Source organism: Micrasema longulum, unplaced genomic scaffold (genome assembly GCF_059751315.1).
Source record: "Micrasema longulum isolate JH-2025_06_02 unplaced genomic scaffold, ASM5975131v1 h1tg000376l, whole genome shotgun sequence".
NCBI classification, from domain to species: Eukaryota; Metazoa; Arthropoda; class Insecta; order Trichoptera; family Brachycentridae; genus Micrasema; species Micrasema longulum.
Window position 1 is genome coordinate 474492 of NW_028277577.1, and position 24058 is coordinate 498549.

Below are 24058 nucleotides of genomic sequence, written 5' to 3' on the forward strand. Positions count from 1 at the left end.
CTGCACCTGAAATGTCAAGTCAAAGTTTAAATAATAGATATAAATATTTTGCTATCCTTTTAATCATCTGAATGGGTATTCAGGTAACTTAAACGGTACTGATTACATTGGGTGTGATATTTCAAAGCTAAAATGGTGAGTTTATTATATTTTTGTTTATTTACTGAAATTTTGTAGTGACCAATTTCAAGTTTATACAAATAAATTTGTTATTTAATGACCATTTCAAATTAATAAAAAATATTGTATGTTTGCACATATTAAAAAAAAACAATGTATTTAGTTATTTAATATAAATTATATGGCCTACGCCAATTACAACAGTTATATGAAGAATCATATATCAAGAAATCGAACAAAAGGAACATAAATCTATGTAGGAAATAGATTGAGTTTTTCTACTGACATTTCTTGGTGTAACTGCATTTTAATTATAATAATAAAAATACGTATAGGTACAGTTTTTTTTAATATTTTTTTTATTTGAAATTTATTTGTCAACCCTTATGGATTATTACATTCATTTAACAAAAATAACATATAATTTTTTATTTATACTCTGTTGTTGATAATTTTATTTTTAACGCCTTTTGAAAAGTTTGTCCGAGTCTTTTGTTTAGTTTTGTCTGGTAGTTTATTATAAAATTTCAGTCCCTGATTTATTAGTCTCGATTGTCCTTGTCTTGTTTAAGAATGTTGTATGTGGTATTGTTCTGATATTCTTGTATTATGTCCATGTTTATTACAATTTTTTTCAAGTTTTAGTTCTTTTTCGTTTCATTCCACTTTTATTTATAATTTTTACCAGTGACCGGGTTTTGTCATGAATAACATTGTCAGGCTGGTAAGACAAACAAGGGCAATAAAATAATGCTATACAATATTTTCATAAACACTTCTATTATACATTCACCTTTTGTTATTTATTTATAGGTTAACTTCACATTTCGAGGGCTTATGCCTCCCGTATTGACCCCATTCAATGATGATTTTTCCCTAAATTTAAATGTCATTCCAAAGTACGTTGATTTCCTAAACAACGAAGGAATAAAAGGAATTTTGGGTAATTATCACTGTCATTTTATACACTTTGTATTATTTGAGTTAGAGGTAATAAGGATGCATATTAAAATATGCAAAACATTAAAACGAACAATAGAGAAGAAACGGGTTGTGGTCCCGTGGCTAGTGTTGCAGGCTCACGGGCCAGAGGTCTGAGGTTCAAACCCCACTCTATCCCAACTTGATTTCCATTTTCTAATAGTGAATTATTTACAACTCGTTGAAAATGGCCACCAAAATTTAAATATTTGAGTAAATTATAAGAATGCTAATATTTTTTTTTAAAAAAGAAAAATATGTAACTGAATATGATTATTTTTTAAAAATTATAAGGAAGTTCAATGCTACGGGAAATAGAAACTAAAAAATATTTTATTTCACATGCTAAAAATTAGAGCACTTAATTGTAAAGCGAAGTAATCTTAAAAATGTATGAAAAAAAAAAAGATTTTAATTCAAATAAACTAATTTACAAGTTCTTCCAAATCAACCAATGATAGAGCGTAGTGATAGATTTCTGGTTTCCGGGAAGCCAACTCACCAATAAGCAGAACTCACTGACTGAACTTGCAATGTAATTTCAAAATTACTAAACCTTTAGAAAACTTTGCACTGATCAAACGATATTTGTAAAATAAAATAAAAATAAAATTTCCCTTTCACTGAACTTCCTCAGAAAATGTTGAACACTCCAATGTGGTCTAAAATTGATACATGGCATAAGGATTCAGATAAATGCTACTAGTACGTATGTACAGTGCATTTGAATGTTTTGTAAGCCTATATTGATTTGTTAGTGCCTTTGGGTGAACCAAGTAAACATATAAATTTCACTTGTGTTAATAGGCACATTAGACTATTTTATTTGCAAACGTTTGGTCACGCACACATAAACAAAAAATTTAATGCTCTGTATTTATCTCAAAAGTCATGAAAATCAGATTAAGATGCAGTATAATAAATTATCAAACACAAAACAGTTTTAAAAAATTAACTATGATAAAAAATACTGTTCATTTATTTATGCAGGTATACAGGGTGTTCATTAAACCCTGTCACATCCGAAACCACGAGGATCAGTATTAGCAAGCAGACAAATTGGCATATTAAAATAAATTTTTTGAATGAATAAAATTTAAAAAAATGAAATGCCAAAAAAAGCTTATGGTCGCTTACTTCTGCTGGGGAAAAACGAGGGGGGAGGGAGTCTGATACGCCGACAACCACGCGGCCGCGCTCCCCTCACTTCTCCCCTGCAGATGTAAGCAACCATTTGTTTTTTTTTTTTTATATTTTAATTTAAAAAAATTCTTTGTTCTAAATATTTTTTTTAATATGATTGGTTAGGCTGTTTGAAAATGTGTCACAGCGTAAATAAATTCCTATACCTGTCTCCTTTTTTTCTCGCCAACTTCAATCCTGGCCCTTTTGCACCTGTATGAAGTTCCAAAAACTATTTAATTTATTATTTTGTCACCTGCGGTCAGTGCTCACTCGAAACTTATGTACATGTTAATCGCCAAATCGATTTCGGTATAACGCATCGTGTAAAAATATAATTAATAATAAGCTCAAACTAAATTTAATTGAAAAAGAGATTATCAGTGTGACAAACAAAAATCTACAAAAGGTCAGTCCATCTCAATTTCCTTTCCTATTCCAATTTTGCGCTGTGACAAAACAAAATTAATATACCTACTGTCGGGAGCCAGCTTACACATTGCCAATGCTAATATATTTTCTTGCCCATACTGATCATAGTGGTTTCGGGTGTGACAGGGTTTAATGAACACCCTGAATGTATTTATTTACTTCCTTTCTTTTCAATTCTCAAGAAAATGGCTAAGGTGAATAAAGATTTATGAAATGGGCAGCGTCTTATTAAATAGGTACCTAAAGTTTTTATTTTTAAATTATTTAGTGAATGGGACGAGTGGCGAAGGAATGTCTATGAGTGTAGTGGAGCGCAAACGGGGGACCGAGATTTGGGTGAAGAAATCTCATGAAGTGGGAATTCATGTCATGGTACAGGTTGGAGGAGCTCCTTTACCTGATGTTATTGAGTTGGTATGTTATCTTTTTAATAAAAAATATAATTCAACAAAATAACTTTCAAGGATTCTGTATAATTCATTTTTCTTTATTTGAAAACGAACTGAATTTTAAAATAATATATTATACCATAGATTAGAACATGGTGATAAAACATGACAGACGAGGGAAAAAGTAGCCAGTTCTACCAGTAATAGTTCTACATTATCTCTGGTTCTACCTAAATATTTTATTGATTTCTTAGAAATGTGCCACTATTATCCAAGGCCTTGAATATTTTTTTTGTGAAAATAACTGTCACAAAATGAGGTAAATTTTTAGGTTTTCTTGGCTTAAATTTTTACTAAATTATATTCCTAATGCCATGTTTATATTTTACCCTTAATGGCAGAAATCATCCTTCTTAGGATGTATAATTTTTTTTTTAAAACTGTTGAAAACTCAGCTTATTGTATTTCTGCAAGTATATGTATATTATTATATATATATTTTTCAAATGCTATTTATGTTTTTAAAATAAAAATGGATGTTTTTTTTTTCATTACTTTTAAATCTTGACCAATCTGTTTTTGGTCGCTTGAAATATATTGCTTATATCAATAAGCCGCCAATATGTTTTCTAAAATATACAAATAAACAAACAAAAAATTGATTTTACTAGACTAACATCTAATAATACTTATTTGTAGGTTAACAGTAAAAACAGAATCAGTCCAGTTGTATTTTTCCAAAGGTTTTTTGAAAAATTAAACATAGATACAATTAAAAAAATACATTTAAAAGGAGACAAGTAACACAATTACCTAGTTGTTGTTTTTTAGGCTAAGCATGCTGAATCGATTGGAGCAGATTCTTTATTGGTTTTGCCAGAATTGTTCTTCAAACCAACTGATGTCTCGGATCTTGTGTCTTATCTTGACATAGTTGCCACAGCTGCTCCGAAAACACCTCTTTTGTATTACCACAACCCAGCCATGTCGTGTGTTAACAGTAAGTACAGAATCGTCATTACATACCACCACTATAAATCCACCACCTCCAGGTCACATTACAAATATGTTCTAAGAATACAAAACCAGACAATCTTGACTATATTTACCGTGTTCTTTATATGATGATTTTTATTATGAGTAATAATAAATATGTCCAGAACTGTCATTTATTTGTGTTATTATTTTTTAAATTATGTAAAATTTCATAAAAATCTCATGCACTCATACATGCACTATATTTTTCTGATTATTGCAAAATTTTCATTTAAGAAGATCCTAGGTTTGGCAGATTAAATTTTGCTTCTGCTAGAAAAATTAATAAATTTCCTTTTTGTGTTTTTAAACATGAGACAAATAAAATTATCAGGTACTTATATATTTTACAACACATATTACAGTTTATATGCCAGCATTAGTAAAAGAAGCTTCCAAGACAATCAAAACATTCCGTGGTCTTAAATTTACATCTACCAATCTCCAGGAAGGTGCTGAGGTGTTAAAGGCTTGTGGAAAAGAGAATGTTGTCTTTTTAGGAGCTGATCAGGTACCTCAATTTAATAATTTCTAGAACACACCATTTACTATTTAAATATCAAGATTTGTTATAAAATCTCTGAACAGTTGGAAATTCAGCAAGTTTTTTATCACCGTACAACAAGCCAAAAACATCTTATAATTTGAAAAAATAAAATATAACATAATATTACACATGATTTAATCTCCAAACATTGAGACTGGCTCTTTTCCACAAGAGTAGAACATTAAAAAAAAAACACAGAGTAATGTGTAAATAACAAATCAATTCAAATGAAACTTTCTAAATAATTTATTTAAAATTAGTATATTAGTAAAAAATATGAAGTTGCTGGCAACACCAATAAGGCGGCTATGACGTTTTATTTCATTAGGTACCGCTCTTTTTTAACTATTACTATAAAAAAAAATCATAAAAACTGCAATCCCCCTTTTTGAGAGATTTTATTTCCACTATTATTGTTTTCACATTATCTAGTAAGTTATATTTTTTCATCTTCTAGTTGCTAGTGGCTGCAGGAGCCCTGGGATTCGACTCCAGTATTGGAACTACCTTCAACATGACCCACCCCTTGGGTTATGCCATCCTTCAGAAAGTCCACAGTAAAGATGCAAACATTAAGGAAGCCAATAAAATACAGGCAGAACTCAATGAAATTATTGACATTATCACTCGGAATGGTACCTTCAATTAATTAATTTATTAACCTTTAATGCTTCATTAGACCATTTAGAAAAATTCTAGTAAATATCATCATCGTTTCCCCATCCGCCTAGAAGCGCATGGGGAACTGCATAGCTAGTATTGGTACTCCGATTGCAGCCTATCTTAGTATGGAGATCAGTCTTTCGAGGTGGACTTATCCCACTTGATATCCATTTCCAGGGTTTTTACACGAGAGTAGCCATCGAGTCGAGAAAACAGTCCTCCAGGGCCCTGGTTCACACACATAACTATATTCTTCTTATTCTCGGTAATGGAGACAGATATTATTCCAAGAAATAAAGGAATTATTATAGAATATGGAAATTAAGACATTTACAGGGCTTATAACCTATTATTGGCTTTTCAACTCTTTTTTTTGCCTACCATTCTTGAGGTCCTGGGTTTGATTTCTGTCAGGGTAGGCGTGAAATATTGGTTTTAAAGGTGATTCTACACTGCAATATTTCAATGTTAATATGTAAGACTGGTCACCTTAGCTTCCATGTATCAAGTGCTAGTGCAGTACCCTATGCACCAATAGGTTCAGATAGGAAAATGATGGTGAAGAAAAAGCCTACAGAGCGGGTTTTGTAACTATGGCTCAAATATTGTTTAGATGGCAATCAGCTGTTATCGATCTCTGAAACTCTCTGTGACCAATAGTCAGCTTTCACTTATTGTAATATATAATGATTTACTCTTTATTTACATCAATTTATTTGTTTTTACAGGAAGTTGGGTTTCTACAATGAAAGTGGCAATGGAGATATTGACAGGAGTAAAAGTCGGCCCACCGAGGCCTCCTTTACGACCCCTAACACCTCTGCAGCGTAAACAAATGATTAAAGAATTTACAACAAAAGGCATTAAACTGTTCTAGTAAAGCTCATACAATGCAAATCTGTTTTACATTTTAAAATATTTTTTTAAAAAGATGTGGGGCCAGTTAAAAATACTTTTTAAAATCGAATTTGGTTTTATTAAAATGACTAATGGATTTTAATTTTGCTGTATTTTGACGCCACCATAATTTTTTTGACATACGGATGTGTTCAAGCCTAGCTTTAGTTTTTACATGTGGGTTCATCTTTCATAAGCCTATCTGCCTAGTAGTTCTATTAAATCTGTGGAGTTTTTACAAATGGGCATATATTATTGGCAAACTAATTTGTGAATAATGACACCACAGGTACCAAGTGTGTTCAAATGCTTAATAAGCGTGCTTGTAGGCGAAACAAGTAAACAAGGCATACTGTAATATTTCATTTGAAAACTTTATGTAGCGCCCACAAAGGCAATGTTTATAAAAGATGTAAATGTAGTGTAAATTTAAACTGTTTTTTAGGTACATTTTCAAGAAATCGCTTCTAAATATTATTTTTATATTGATGCCCAAGAAATCATTTAAAAAATAAACATTTTGGCATCACTGAACCTCTGTTTTTTTTATTTCTTCTGAAAACTTCTTAAACTTTTGATCTTCTGAACATGGCCCTCTCATTACTAATGAAGAACATTTCACAAAAGAGACTCAAAGATTTAAGTTAAAAAATATTAATGTAAAATAATTAAGAACTTCCTGATCAGACATATAGTAATCAAAATACTTTTGTTTTCGATTTGTGGGAAAAAAAAGTTATTAGTAGTTTCATCCTTTTTACATATTCATACATGCATTATAAATATGTATACAATATACACATGTATGTATTATGGTATATTATAATATAACATTTACATGCTTAAATGCTAATATTTAACCTTAAACACAACCAATCTTGATTATTATTGCAAGGTCAAAATTTCAATGAGGAAGTTCTGTGGTTTTTATGATGTTAATAGACTTTAATAGTCTAAGTTTAATACCAAGCCAAAAATTTATTTTTTATTTTTATGTATCGTATTATCAGCGCTATGATTTTTTTAAATTTTGTGTTTTTGACATTACTTTGCATGTGTCGTCTCAAGTTCTCTTGTCCTTCTTCTCAATGAGTTCTGGTGATTGGTCAGTTGACTTACCGCAAACCAGAATCTATCACAACTCTCTTATCATTGGTTGATTCGGAAGAACTAGTGACATCACGCAAAGTAGTTTGTTTTTATTAAAATCATTTATTTTTTTTATACATTTTCAAAAAACTTCAAAGCACAATTTAATGCTTAAATTTTTACCGTGCCTAAGAATACACTTTTTTTATCCAATTTCCCGTAGGGTTGAACTTCTTCATTCAATATTTATGTTTGTACATAAAGGTTTCATGTTCTTTTTGTTCAGCTTCTTGTACATATGTTTCTTCATATTATAACTGTTGTAATGAGGGAGTTCTGTGTTTTTTTAAATTTATTTTTTAAATAAATATTCGCATTCTTATGATTTACCCAAATATTTCATTCTCAGGGCCATTTTCAACGAGTTGTAAATAACTCACTTTTAGAAAATGGGAATCGAAGTTGAGTGGTATTCGAACCACGGATCTTTGAGCCGTGAGTCCGAGATACTACTCACGGAACCACAACCCAATTCTTTATTTCTTTAATTTATTGGTTAATATACCATAAAAATAAGCCAGTAAATATATATTTTTTTAAATAGGTATTGTATTTTCTGCGCTATGATTTTTAAAGTTTTGTATTTCTGAAATTACTCCGTGTGTGGTGTCTCAAGTTTTCTTCCACTTCTTCTTGGTCAGTTCTGCCAATTGGTCCATTGACGGTAAGTAAACCAGAAATCTTCCATAACTCTTTTTTCATTGGTTGATAAATACAAACTAGTGACGACGTTCAATGTTGTTCGTTTTATTTTTTTTCAATATTTTTTTTTGTCCATTTTAAAAAACTGTTAAAATTGCTCTTATTTTGACAGCGCTTAGGAAAACATTTTTTGTATTCAATTTCCCGTTGGGCTGCATTTCCTCATTGGCTTAGGCTGTATATATGATAAAAAAATGTCTATTTAATATATGTTGCACCCATACTATGAAGTAGTTATAAATTATAATAGTTCTTATTATAAAGTTTCCATAGACATCTATACTAATGTGATGCACCTGTATTGTACAAACATGAATAATTAATAAAACTTAATGGTATTCACGTTTATTAGGGATAATTTTTTTCATTGAAAACATTATAAGTTTTTTTTTAACAATATATTTAGTTTAGAAACCAAAAAGTTGAACTCTCCTGATAGGCGATACTTTTAGTATTGCTGGTTTATTTTTAAAAGTGACTAAATTCATATTTTCAATTTCTGCAAAATGTTTACATGTTTTATTTTTAAAAATAGTAGTAAAAATATGAAACTTTTTTTTCCATACTTATGGACGTAAACATACTTATATTACTTTCATAGTAAAACTCCAACTATCCTGAGTGCCAGACATTATCACATAAAAACTTACTAAACATGGCTAGAAAAGTTAATCTCGCTTTGACGAATAGACACGCCGGCCGCCAGCATCCATTTTTATTTGTTATTATAACATTTTTATTTGTTATTATAACATTTTTTATTTTTTATTTCTTGATAACTCTCCGGATATTTTGGAAATCCAAATGACTGTAGTTCGGTTAAACGAAGTTCTACTGTATTAACCTGTTCAGAAAGTTGATACCGTACGCGATCTGGGTGTTATTCTTGATAGCAAACTTACATTTGAGAATCACTTCGATGACATACTGACCCGCGCACATAGAAACCTTGGTTTTGTACTTCGTACATGTCAGGTATTTAAAGATATCGCGTGTATTAAAATAGTCTACTTTGCTCATGTTCGCAGTTTGCTCGAGTATGCCTCTTCTGTTTGGTCTCCACAATAAGTTCGAAAAAATTCAATTGACATTTCTTAGACATCTTAACTGGAGATGCAGGTATACCAATCTCAATTATATGTCTTCCTGCAAAAAACACCACTTGCTTACTTTAGAAGATCGCCGTCTACTGTTGGACATGGGGGTGCTTCATGACATACTTAGTGGACGCCTTAATAGTCCGGCTCTTTTGTCGGAGTTATCATTAAATGTCCCCAGCTACCGCACCCGTCACAAGTCGAGCTCTCTATTTCATCTGCCAGCAGTTCGTACGAACTATGCCCAGAACTCTCCACTTATACGTTTTGTTAGTGAATATAATTTGAACTTTCCCCTTATTGATCCATTTGATTGTAAAAAAATAACATTTAAAATGCGCGTCTTAAAACATACTTTTTTGTCTTATACTTAGTTTCAATAATAAAGTCTTATTTTATTTTATTTTATTATATTATATCTCTAATTCTTAATATTTTTAATATATTTATATTTTCGACACTTGACACTTGTGCAATATTTACACACATGTCCACCCTCATTCCAATATAACACCCACCCTCTCACTCACTTACACTCACACAAACACACTAGTATGTATTGTATGTGTATTTAATGTATTTCTGTGGATATCTGTCATTGGTTTTATTCTCTGTATATTTTATTTGTTGTATTTTTGTTAAATGTATTACTGTTGATATCCCCAATAAATAAAATAAAATAAATTACACATATTTACACTCAATGGTGCATAATTAGGTATAATAAACATTTTATAATAAAATTAAGATGATTAATCTTTGGAGACCTTTAGGTTAAGATCCCAGTCTGTAAATGATTTATTTCCCATGCATTTATAACATAAGATCTCATATTTAAATAATATTTAATTCATTAAATGATTTTTTGGTAGCCACCATATTATGCAAATGTATTTAGTGCTGCAAATGTTTGATTTAAATTTATCTAGCATCCTGTGGTATAATCAAATCTAACATATATTATGTATGTACATACTTACACATCTGCTACATAACAACAGGTTTCCTGTTGGTTGTTTATACCAGAACATTTAAAACTTTTTTGTTTTATCAATAGATCGTTTATAAAATAATAATTTTATTGGGACTTCAAAAAACACCAAACTAAAGATCTGTGTTTTTTATATTCTACAATAAATACCTAATAATAAATTATGTAAATTGACTAATGGAAAAGTAAGCTTGAGGAATTTTACACTTACTTTGGTAAAATAACAGTTTAGTAGAACGAAATAAAAAATAATGCGATGAAACTCTAAAAGTAAAAATAACTTCAAAAACATTTTTTTTGTGGATGTAACTTTTTTATATTTACAATTAAAACAGCATTTTTAAACACTCCATCTCATACAAGTAGTTTGAGAAGCACTGTTAAGTAAAGAGTACAATGCACATTGATTGACCTCAAGATTATTTTAGAAAATAATAAAAATAAATATGTACAATTATTTATAGATTTTCAATTCCTAAAAACAATCGATTTAATTTATTTCTTATTCGGGGTTCAATTTCCAGTGAGACCAAAACAACATTTTCCTCTAGGTTGAGTGTTATGTAAAGCAATATTACTATTCGGCCACTTAGCTTATTTTGGTGCTTAAAATTACTTTTCAGATATTTATAATTTAATGGAAAATATTTTTTTAAAATAGGTAAATTAATTTGTCAAAAAAGAGTAGAAAAAATATTGAGGGCACTGGTATTTTTATCACTTTTCTCTAATAGTAAAACTTTGAAAAAAGCAGTACACAAATAGAATGCTGTGACCTCGTAATGACTAATACAAAATAAGCCATTATAATTTGGTTACATCATCATAAAAATAGAAATATTTTTTACACACATTTTACAATAATTGCAGTATCATTAGCTAAATATGTAATGTTTATTTACAATAAGATATAATAAATGATCCTTTAAAATATCCCAAAGAAGAAGAAAATAAATGGAAAACCTTAAAATATTTTTAATCAATTAAAAAAAACGTTCATGATAAATTTTATTTTGTGAAAAGTTTGTATTATGAACTAACTTAATAAATCAAAAATATATTCCAACTTCTCAAGATCTTTGTGTTGCATTATTTAAACACAAATTAAACACATCAAACAAAAATAATAATTCAAATAATAAAAGGCAATTTGTCAGAATATTTACATGAGCCTGTTTTTGGCTAAGTTCCTCATTGCTAAGAATGTGTAATCTGTATTATTGAGAATGTATTAGATATGATATTGTACAAACATACCTATACTCGACCTATACATGCATGGGATTATAAGTTAGCAGTTAGTTAGTAATCTGTGACGCAGATTGCTTGAAACTTGAAATTGGGTGATTTCTATGTTGAAAATTTACTTTTAAAAGATGGTGAGAGTAAATTATTAGTAGATTCTAAAAAAAACTATGTTTATGTGAATGTGTTTTGTGTTTAATTTCTCAGCTCTTTAGTTTATAACTAAATCATTAACTTTTAATTGATTTAGCCTATTATGGTTTAAAATTATGTTGTTATTCATTAATACAAAAAAATTTAGTTCAACCTACAGAATCCAAATTAACTATACCATAGTTATCACAATCAATATAATTCATTGTATTGTTTATGATTTATTTGAAGGTTATGTTTTGTTTGGTAAAGCATTCAGGCCCCGATTACAATGAGAAGTTAAAATTTATCTGCAAAATAAAATTATGTTTTCTGTATGAAAAATAGAATATGTTTACAATTTTTTTTTCTAAACATGTTCAATTACTGGTTACCGACGAAGATACTTTGAATTTTCATACAAATATACACGCTTTCGTACATAAATATCGATATTAGTTTATACCATCTCAGTATGTACGGATGAAGATAACCGTTCATAATCGAGGCCCAGAATTTATTATCAGTTAAAAGATTGAGAAATTATTATTTGAAATTAAAACAATGTTTATAAATATTCCTAAAAATTTACACTTTGTCCCAGGCTCTGCACTTAAAATTTTCGCCGATGACACGATTTATGATTTTACATAAAACAATGTCAATTTAAATCTTAGGCAGCCATAGGTTAGGTACCCGTTTCAAAAATTTTAATTTATACAACCTTATTGTTCTATCCATATCTTGAAGTAATTCTTAGATTTTGAAAATTTTATTACAAAACCAACCAAAAATCATAAAAGAAATTTTAAAAAGTAAACTAATTTTCTAAAAACAAAATAAATATAAGTGACTAGGGGGTGTTTAAAGATGAGAAAAAGAAGAATGTTAACTGAAGACGTGAGTGGTTAAAGGGGTGTGACAAAAACAAAAAGCAGAGTTATCTAGGGTTAAAGTTTTGAACACCGGTACAATCATTGATAATATAACACCTTCATTCGTTCTCGATTGGTTTTCTGCTACTTTTTGATAGTGTAGTTGCTTTTATACGAAAGGGATAAAAAAAGTACATTAAAAAAAAATTGTGACGTGACACCTTCATCCACCCATGTCTTCAATTATCAAACTACAAATCTTACATTTGGGTATGATGATAATATAATATTATATGTATAAAGTACCATATTATATATTATTATAAAGTACCATAATATGAGTTACTGATGTTTCTGTTCAATTTCTTTTGAAGGATGTAACTTTCTATAACTTTCCATACTTCCCATAATCTGACTGGTCGGTTCTGCGCATATGCTGGAGTGTGTGAGACCAAACTTCTTGTGGAAATAATTTTACCCAATAAAATATTTAAAAAGAATGAATAAATAATACATACTTACTTATGTAATGAAATATTTTAGGTACATTTTACATTTCAAGGAGCGATGGCCTCAGTTTTTACACCATTTAAAGAAAATTACTTTGTTCATTTTGAAGAAATAAGCAAATATGCTCAGCATCTGTACACTGAAGACATTAAGGGAGTTCTAGGTAAATTCATTAAAGAAGTGATTGAGATTATTTGATATTCATGACAATTTAAAAACTACTTTTTAAAAATGTGCACATATTAAATATTTCCAAACAGCATATATATACATACATGGCTGTAATTTATTTCTACTTTTTGGATATGTTCTTATTTTGCTAATTTAAAAATGTTTGCAGTTAAGTCTTATTTATTTTAGTGAATGGGCCATGTGGGGAAGGGATGTCTATGAGTTTACAAGACCGTAAAAAAGTTGTGGAGAGTTGGCTGCCGAGTGCCCACAGATTAGGAATGCATATAATGGTGCACGTTGGTGGAGCATGTCTTCCAGATGTAAAAACAATGGTAAGAAATACATTGAAATCAAACACAGATAATGAGTCAATGTTTATCCTCATGAGAATCTTTTTGAATAAATAAAAATGCCTTTAAATTTGTTCCATATTTCAAATTATCAATAACCACAAATTTCATCAAAGAGTACATAAACAATTATTTGAATGTCAATGCGGCCTTCGTGGTGTAGTGGTCAAGACACTTGACTCACGCACGGAAGGTTCCGGGTTCGATTCCCGATGAGAACACAAAAATTTAAATGTGATTTTTCTCAAGCCTGGGTGCTTTGTGATGTAATTCACCACTGTAATTAGGCCTCCTGGCCTGTTGTGGTGCAAAAAAAATATGTAAAAAATGTAATGTTACATAATATCGTTGACCTTATTTGAATACAACGTAAGTAATTTTTTTTCTGTATCTTGGAATGTGATTTGGTCTGTGGTGTGTCTGAAGTTCCCCAGTGGTTTCTAATCTAATCAAATATAGACTACCTGGAAAAAAATATCTTCTAATCTGGTTAGATTTTTAGAGGTTTCTTGAAACATAATTTTTTCTCATTCTTTCTGATGATCCAGTTCTCTTCTTTAACTTTCTAGGTTAAGATTTGAGCTTTTGGAAATGCATACGGTTACAACTTTAAGTGGTCTCTTATCGAGCAAAACCATGGGATTTACAATATTCTTATGCTTGCCTTGCCGCAATACAAATTGTTATTTCTATGCTGTATCAGCTATAAAAAGAAGTTTGTTTTCAGGCAAGACATTCCCTTAACAAGGGAGCTGATTCTATCGTTACCTTACCTGAGTTATTTAATAAGCCATCAAGTGTAGAAAACTTAGTGAGCTATCTGAAAATTATATCGGAAGAAGCATCTACAATACCTTTGTTGTATTACCATGATCCTATTTTAACGGGAGTTAACTGTAAGTAATATTTCTCTTCAGGTAAACTTAGTGTAGAAATAACCTGATATTGCATATTTAAGTCATATAGGTAAAATGATTTTAGCTTAGTTCGTATTATTTTTAAAAAGCAATAAAAATAATACATGTTCTTATAATATTGTGTACACAACTCATTTTAGTCATTTAAACAACAGTCCCGTTGAACCGAATCCAGTTAAACTGAATTTACGGGTTAACCGAATCACCGAAAAACTTTTTTTATTACCATATAGCAAAGAAATGTTCTTCTCGTTTGAAGCAAAAGAGAATATCACATTTTTTTATTTTATTTTATATTTCATAATGCTGGAATGTTTTTGTGTTTTTAGAAATTTCATATTTCAATTAATTCTATGCCATACATTTATGCTATGTACATATTTTTTGGCTTAACCGAATTTTCGTTTAATCAAAAGCTCATCGGTCCCATAAAATTAGGTTAAACGGGACTGTTGTGTATTTAAAAAAATAAACTAGCCGTGTGTTCATATTTCAAATTGAAAAAACTGATGACCCATGGTACAATGACTTCAGACACTTAACTTATGAAGGAGGTTCCGAATCCAATCCTTCGTGAGATACCAATAATAATTCATTGTGATTTAAATTACTGCTGAAATTTTACTCAAATTTTCTAGTGGACATGGCAGCTTTAGTGAGTGAGGCATCTAAACAAATTGCAAATTTTGAGGGCATTATTTACTCCTCAACCGATTTGGAGACAGCGTCAGAGATATTGAGAGTCTCTGGCAGCAGTAAAACTGTATTTTTAAATGGAGACCAGGTACATTAACATTGTACATTCTTGCAATTATTATTACTCTTTCAACAAGAAACAAATTGATTGGTTATATTTTATTGCTATAAATTATTTTAAGGTTTTGGCTGCAGGATTAGCAATGGGTTTTAAATGTTATCTGGGAACAACATACAGTATGCTTTTTTCATACAGTCGTATAATAATAGAAACTATGACTGGACAAAAAAATTATTTGAACAAAGCGACGGAGCAGCAAAATGAACTCAACAAACTTATCAAAATCATCACCCAATACGGTTAGTAAAATAAATTAATAATATACTGTATATTTAAAGCAATACTTCATGGTTCATAACAATTTTATTTCAATATTTTTTACATAAGATAATTCTTAGTATATCGGATTATAAATTATAAGCAAGCAGCCTTTGCGTTAGTGTTTATATCTTGTACATATATTTTCTACTTTGCTCTACTTTTTAAAATCATCCAAGCGGTTATTCAATTCGTTGACTGTAGTGGAATATGCCATGATAACCATGTTTGATAAGTTCTGAAACTCTGATGGACAGGAAGTTTTTCTTAGGATTGAGATGGAGTTAAGAGCAGTTGAAATTCCAGTGGTGACTCACAAATGGGTATTTGAGTTGAATTGATGTCTTTTGCAGGGGGTGATTGTATTGACCACTCAGGATCTAGTATGTCACTATCAAATCTCCTCTCTTCCTTTAACGTTTTATTAAAGTTAGTTCCCAGTGCTATAAAACAGCATCCTTTTTAACAAGTTAGGTATTTTATGTAGTAGCATAGCTTTACACTTTATCCAGTAGCCGAATTCTTCAAAGTAGGGACTCTTTAGCTGATATAACGCGTATTTAGAATGTAAAAAACACACTCTTCGGAATACTAGCTAAGGCTGGTATTCCGAAGAGTGTGTTTTATGCCAAGGCAACCTATATTTTTTAAGGGGTAGGTTGTTAAATGAATTTTAATAATGATTAATATTTTGAGTTTTTCCAAATTTTTGTAGACAAGGACTGGATTCAGCTTTACACTGTGTAATATTCACCATTCTGCCCATATTTGAACATCCATATTCCTTCCATTCTTTCACCTACATACAAGGCAACGCCTGAAAATCTTATTTTTTCAATTTCCTTACTTCTTCGTGGACCAGGTGGATTTATGAACAATATTTTGAGTTTGTCTAAATTTTTGTAGACAAGAACTGGATTTAACTCTCCGGGGAGCTGTCAATATTAACATATTACAACAGAGATGAAGAAAATTTTAACACAGTGTGTAAAGTGGCCACTTAAACCAGCCAATGACAGGTCATAAGCCCTGTAGATGCCTAGACCTCTATATTACCTTCTCTAAAATGATCTTCATCTCTGTTGTAATATGTTAATTAATAACAATTGACTTTTATTTTTTTAATCGGATAGGTGACTGGGTACCAGCCATGAAAGTTGCCATGCAACACCTTAGTGGACTGTCAATGGGCCCCCCTCGGCCGCCTCTCCAGCGTCTTGGCTCCAGCACCCACATAGAGATGGGAGAAAAACTCAAACTTACCGACACCCCTAAGAAAAAAGTTAAAAAAGAACGAAGAAGAAGTGCAACATAAATAATAAATATGATTGCAGAACGAGAATGGTAATGATTGAGGCCATTTATTATGTGCATAAACGCAGTGCACTGTCAAGTAATTTCATAATCAATAATAAGTAATATTACAACGAACCAGGATACACTGCAATATAGTAAAATACTGTCTCTAGCAAACAATAGCACACACTCCATAATGCACGTGAATAAAACATCCTCAGTACATAAAATACTAAATTTGTTCAAACTGTGAAGTGGGCCGGTCCGTGTCAAATCATGCGTTAGAGGGCAGACAATGAGGAAGTTCAGTGCTATGGGATATTGGATATAAAAAATGTTTTCTTACACGCAGTAAAAATTAGAGCATTTAAATGTACGGCAAAGCTTTTTAAAAATGTATAAAAAAATTAATAAAAAATATTTTAATAAAAACAAACTACGTCACAATTTCTTTAGAATCAACCAATCAATTACAGCGTTGTTGTGTTGTAATACATTTGCGATTTTTGGTAGCCATTTTTTAAAACGTTTAGTGTATATTTACTCTACGGAGCTCTACTTTTAATGGTCGGCAGAACTCACCGACAAGAACTTGTGACATCACGGGTGGAGTAATTTCAAAATTACAAAACTTAAAAAAAATCATAGCGATGATAATATGATACATAAATTTATTTTAAAAATTATAGCTTAGTTAAATAGTATTCATTCATTTTTCACCTTTTGTTTCAATTTTAAAAAAAAGAACGGAATCGATTTGTAGTGCTTGACTGGGACCTGTTGTTAGATCGGTGTGAGTAGCATGAGTATGGGTTGATCGTTTGGTGGAGGGATTCTCCTTTTTAGTTTTGAAACGAGAAAGAAGATAACTTTCTCAGAACTGTTAGACTCATCTAAGTTTATGTTGCTTGCAGACCCGACGGTTGGGTCTGGTTGCATACTGTGAACCGGTTTGTTTATAAAATAATTCAACATGACATTGGCAAAAGCATACAATTTATTATGCAAAGCCATTTTATTTTTTGAAAAAATAAATAGTATTCATAAAAGATATATATTTATTTATATTCGATTTATGTTGACCCTGTACATGACAATGAAACAATCAATATTGTTATAGAATTCAATCATCCCTTACTGTACACCGCCAAAACATGTATCCTATAAATTTGTCATTGACATGTACCCAGCTTTACAGAAAAGCCAATCAAAGTATATATATTTTTATTAATGAAGAATCTTATATATTAATTTTTTATTTAAATTATATAGGAATCACGCTGAAATAAAAGGTATACATTTATGAGATTTTTTTATTAATGAAAAAAAAACTTTAATTGGGTCTTCTACAAAGCTGCTGCATGTGGCATAGGAACTTTTTCCTTTCCGCTGTCGACATTTAAATTCAATCTCCAAATAACCACGAAATTATTTTTATTTTCTAGTAAAAATTCATATTAAAACATTTGGATTATTATTTTATTTCAAATGTATTTTTTCAAATACATTAGATTTGCATAATTTTCCTGATCAGACACAATAATATGATAATTGATCTTATTTTGTTACGTAAATATATATGTATATATTCATACTTGCTATTCATTTTTATAAAAAGGAGATAAAATGAAAGCATAATGTCATCTTGTGTCAAATTTGAGATGCTACTCTCTTTTAAAGAAGGGAAATAACGTTAATTTAAAAGAAAACAGAGTTTGTAAAAAAACATTAAATTTTTATTTAAATTAAATACTTTATATCATGTAAAATTAAAAATATGTTTATAATAATATATATACATGTACGTTTTGTAATACCATTAAGCACACATGCAGTAAGACACACGAAATGGAGTACAGTAATTATTGTGTTTCTAAATAAAGACTTCTTCTAAATATAAGAGCAATTAAAAATGTATCAAAAGCTAGTTATAAGACAACCTTCACACGGTAAACTGTGAGAAAACTCAGTAGAAAATAGTTTATTGCAAGAGAGATATGTTACTACAAGTAACAAGGAAAATGTCACGGAATCGTTTTTTGTATAAGTCACGAATGCTGACTAACTTCATTTAAGTTGCGGTATACAGGTCAATATTGATTAAACACATATTAAGATGTGTACAAATTTTAATAAAAAATGACATCTATGAATATAGATATCATAAGGACACAGGATAGATATCATAAAGAGATGAAGCTGACGGACAGACTCACGACCATATATATGCCTCAGAAGAATTCCCCGGTATTTTGGTCACCTCGCAAGGAGAGAGGAAGATTGCCCGGAGAAGCTTGCTGTGGTAGGCAGCCTAGAGGGAAGGAGAGGATGAGGGAGGTCTCCCATGCGCTGGTCGGGCAAGATAAAACTGTGACAGGCACTTTAACTGTGGCAGCTCTCAGAAATGCGGGGTGCCGAGACAAGGGGAGGACTGCAGTCTCGACAATATGACATGGCGGTCACGGTCCTCAATTATGAGGGACCGACTGGGAAGAAAGTCAATTTTGAAACGTTTTTTTTTACTTCGAGATTTAGATTTCAATTTATTCGAAAAAATGACTTTAAATGCTCTTCTTGATGCTTGGCAATCGCGATGGGAATCTTCCCCTTCAGGGAGGGTTACCTTTCTTTATTTTCCTCAATCCGTCAGCACTTAGAATCTTCTTGGGTTATTCCCGATCACTGGACTACGTGGTTTTTATCGGGTCATGGTAAATTTAATAAAAAAATATTTGTTTTTAATATTATTGACTCCCCTTCGTGCTGCTGCAGATATCCTAACCAATCTTCTGAACACATCCTGTGGTCTTGTCCCTTTCTCCTTCTCTATGATTACCAAATGGAGCTTCTCGCTACTATCCGTGGCCCTGTTATAGGTCCTGCCGGATATACAGATCTGGTGGCTTCCAAAAAGAATTTCAAGGCTTTTAAAAAGTTTTGTAATGTCCAATCAATTTAATCCCAGTCAGTGAAGAATTCACTTCCCTCTTTTCTCAATCTTACATAATATGTACTTCTGGATTACTTTTTTTCAGCACAAAGATGCTATGGCTACCAGATTTCAGAGAGCTCCTTCAAGCAGCTTTTCTCGTTTGACAACTAGCAAATTTTCCGTGTATGTGGGCACCGCCAAGGAGACTTATGTCCTCAGATGCGGTGTGCGGTATGTGGTGGGCAAGCTGTATTCATAAAATCAGAGATGTACATATATTGGAATACAAATTTTCAACATACGAAAAAAAGTTGAAAAATGAAAATTGGATGTGGAGACCGTTCATTTTATTTTGAAAGCTATTGTAAAACGGGGTGAAAGCAGAATACATATTATATAAAAATAGATGCAGACAGTGATCATAACGGATTGATTACCTATTTAATGACACTGCTAAGTAAATATAAAATGGACAGTTACAATAAAACAAATGTCATCATTCCTACTCAACAGTTTTTCAGATATATGGTGAAATACATACATGCATATTATATTCCTAATACAATTATGTGATGAAAATACACAAGTGTACAATAGTATAAAGCAGTAGCGATGACAATGTTACAATTCACTTGTCTCACATAAGTACAAAACATATTTCTCTATTCTAATTACAGTAAAACCTCCTTTTTACGTTCCCCGATTTTAACGCCGAAATGTTCAAGTCCTTTTTTCTTCAGACACTTTCATTAAAATATTCCCCCAACTAACATTTTTCATCACCCTGGTTTTACATATAAAAAATTTACACACTCATTCGATGTGTTTAAAAAATACAAAACAACATAAAAACGGTAACGTGTGCCGCAGGCGCCCAACAAAAGTGGGTGCAGCGTACTCGACATTTTTGTGTTTGCCAAACTTTCTTTAAGACTATTTTGAATTGAGTTTTGACAAATTTTTCAAACAAATACACTCTTAGTGTGATTCTGCTGTTGATTTGGGGCTAGTTTTCATTAAATCTTTGTATGTTTTTTGAAAATAAATGCCATATTGACATTTGACTCAACTGTGACACGCAATCAGTACACATTTGAGAAGAATAAAGTATTTGTATTGATAAATTATAATACAGAAAGTTTTAAAATGAGACTATAGAAATATTACTAAAAGTTATAAACATAATGTGAAAAGAAGATGGTTTAGAAAGTGATCATAAGTGTTAAACACATTTGCCACGATTTAAATGACAGTTTCAGCGAGAAAAATCGTAGTATGTATTTTATGCAAATTCAAATCACTATTTTTACTTGTTTTTAAATTGTGTTTTTGTAAATATAAAATTATTTGTACACATTTAGAAAAATAATTTTAAAAAAACATAATAGTAGGTGAAAAATTATAAAAACTTTTTAATGAAATAGTAAAAATAGGTAAAAATATTCACTATCACTTTTTAGACATTATTTTGGCAGTATTTACACTATAGTCTAGCGAGAACATTGATTTTATTTTTAAGTTATTCCCCCCTTTCCATAAATTTTTCTTTTCTTCACTTTGGCTTTTTCCTCGGGGTTACATTTTCTTTGTTGCTTCCTTAAAAAACGTAAAAAGAGGGTTTTACAACATTACACTTCTGATGCAATAAAGACTTTAAAATAATAACAAAACAAAATAATATGTTTAATAAAATATATAAAAGTCCAAAGCACACAATGAAATCGGTAAACTGTGTGATTATAATTTAAAAATATTTAAGGTGTGTATTTTTTTTCTATTTAAAATGTTAAAGAGTAATTTTTTAAATAAATTTGGAAATAGGGCAGTAAAGTTGGAGACAGAAATTTTAATAAAATCATACAATTTTTTTTCATCGACAGCAGTAAGCAATACGCTAGCAACAACTTGCGCATTTTTTTAATTTCAAAATACAAAAAATGTACAATACATAATTGCATTCCCACGAGTTAGCCAACTCATTCTGCGCAATGCGCATTACACAATAAAATCTCAAGACATTGAATTGCCTATTCCAAATTAATTACAAGAAATATGATTCTGAGATCTAATTGCCATTGTTACATTGTTTTTAAAAATATACAAACATGTATATGTATCACTTTTCTGCCCCTATTAGGCACTGTACTAAAAAAACAAATGGAAACATTTCAAGTAAATTTTAATACTTTAAATAGGCATAACATAACCACGTTGGATGCTTTTTATACAGGAATTGAGTACAAATTATACATATGTAATACCTAAATAATAAAAACATTATGAACTTCAACTCGTGAGTTGGATATAAGGCCTAAAATAATTGAGTGAATACAATTCAGAAAATAAGACAATTTTGTTTTTTAAAAAGCAGATTAATATTTCAAGAAGGATGTTCAGTGCTGAAAGTTGAGTTCAGTTGGTAAATTGGATATTAAAAAAAAATATTACGCACCGTAATACATAGAGCATTAAATTGTAAAGCGAAGTTTCTTGAAAATGTATGAAAAAAATAATAAAAATGCTTTTAACAAAAATGAACTAATTTGAACAACATCACTAGTTCTTCAAAATCAACCAATGATAGAGAGTTGTGATAGATTTCCGGTTTACGTGAAGCCAACTCACCGAAGAGAATTCGCAGAGTAATTACAAAACTTAGCGCTGATAATACGATACATAATTTTTTTTTGTTTTTGCCTTTGTTCGATATCAACAAATAATAAAATATTTTTATAAACCACTGAACTTCCTCATTCAAATAGATTATTGTTTGTTATCTAGCTGGTGATTAGGCTTGAGTTTTATTGCAAATAATCTATTCTGTCAGTCGAAGTGATCACTTCGAATTTTAGACTCACTGCACAGTAATAATTCTAAATTGATATTAAAAAATATATAAGAATTAGTTATAATCACAGGGTTTCCCGGGAAAACATTAATGTAAGAGAAACATTCCCTAAAGTATCCATTGCACCGAAAAACATGCCTGTTGTATATTATAAACAGGCAGTCTCATTTCACATACTTATCGGATAGGTTACAAAATAATGTACAAAAATGATTTAGAACATTGAGATGATTGTATTTATATCTATTCATGCCTTGGCTTTATTATTTCCGCAGCCAATATTGTCCATATTGATAATTAACTAGTTGCACCCTGTAGGTATTCAGTGGACAGCACATAATGAAGGGAACAATAGCATTGTCAACTTTACATGCACTTTTCAATGTGAGTTAGCTATGCGGAAGCAGTCAATTAAATTTCATTGCCCAGTTATCCTTTTTCAGACTTTGATACCTTATAAAATGACAATTATCTTAACTCAAAAGCTGTACGGTGGAAACTATTCGAGACAAACTTGCTTGACATTAAAAGTTTGTAAATATGAAGAAATATTCTGTTCCCAAAAACTGTTCCGCTATTATTTCATATATTATGTACTTAATTTTTAAGGAAAATGTAAATGTTCAAATGAATTTAAAGAAAAAAGTATGCACTGTTTAATTATATGCATACGAGTAACAAAATTAACTAAATTATCACAAATGATAAATAAATTACAAAGGTAGTTATTGTTATCACTAGATTATTGTGACATCAAAAACATTGTTTTAAACACAAGAAAAATATTAATGTTCCAAGATTACATCTCAAATGATTTCCACAGCACCCAATAACTGACTATAATAACGAATTTGTGAATTCATGGAAAATCGTCATAAAATTTATTGTTTCGAGATATCCTACGAGGCAAAATTTTGTAGTCGTCAAATTACAGAGATAGTCGTTGTGTCATGAGAAGTCAAAAAAGGATGATTGGTTAAATACAATTGGACAAGAGTATCGGATCACACGGTGAGTGAGTCTGGTGAAAGGCTTCCTGGAGAGGAGTTTATGAGAGTCGGTGCACGCCACATACCGGCAGGGGGCGGGGGCGAGTGGTGTAGCGAGGGTGTCAGAGCAGGGAGCAGCGAGACAGCCACGCCGGGGGGCGCCGCAGGGGCTCTGCCTTGAGCTGCTGTGTCCCCCCAGCTCCGCCTTTCCCCGCTGTTGGATTGCTTGCCTCCTGTAAAATTAACACCAGAAATTAGAAAAGCTTGCTATTTTAAGATAAATTTTCATATGCAGAATGTCTGCTATTATTTATTTTTTGCAATGAAATATTTGCATTGGTTTCTTTTTTAATAGTGGCATATTATTTATTTTAACCTAGAGGCTTGCACTCATGAGATTTGGAATAAACTTTATAATTATTTAATCTATTTTTGGTTTCTTGTTCATTTCAGCTTATGTTTATTACTAATTAATGTTTTATTTATTTTATTTTCTCATAAATAATTATTAATGTTCTTAGATAAGAGTT

At 30.7% G+C, this 24058-nt stretch overlaps 2 protein-coding genes across 2 annotated transcripts in view; one reads left to right on the forward strand and one right to left on the reverse strand.

Annotated features, from left to right (window-relative positions):
• LOC148282113 (uncharacterized) lies at window positions 1–22398 on the forward strand. The gene is made up of 14 exons (XM_088225633.1): window positions 1–135; window positions 934–1063; window positions 2984–3129; window positions 3936–4104; window positions 4505–4650; window positions 5144–5321; window positions 6078–6225; window positions 11638–11644; window positions 12981–13110; window positions 13308–13453; window positions 14199–14367; window positions 15027–15172; window positions 15267–15444; window positions 16597–22398. Exons 1-14 carry the CDS (start codon window positions 133–135, stop codon window positions 16776–16778), a joined length of 1878 nt encoding a protein of 625 aa, XP_088081759.1. The 5' UTR covers window positions 1–132; the 3' UTR covers window positions 16779–22398.
• The window catches only part of Rab8 (RAS oncogene family member Rab8), a 14853-nt gene continuing 12026 nt past the window's right edge, over window positions 21232–24058 (reverse strand). The window contains exon 5 of the mRNA XM_088225615.1: window positions 21232–23761. Coding sequence (XP_088081741.1) covers window positions 23651–23761 — 111 coding nt within the window. The 3' untranslated portion in view covers window positions 21232–23650. The remainder of the gene's footprint in view (window positions 23762–24058) is intronic.

Bases quoted from the DNA above. Each gene is read 5' to 3' on its own strand.
- LOC148282113 (XM_088225633.1), top strand. The intron at 4,105-4,504 runs GTAAGTACAGAA...CACATATTACAG, and splicing joins AGCCATGTCGTGTGTTAACA to TTTATATGCCAGCATTAGTA. The intron at 5,322-6,077 runs GTACCTTCAATT...TTGTTTTTACAG, and splicing joins TGACATTATCACTCGGAATG to GAAGTTGGGTTTCTACAATG.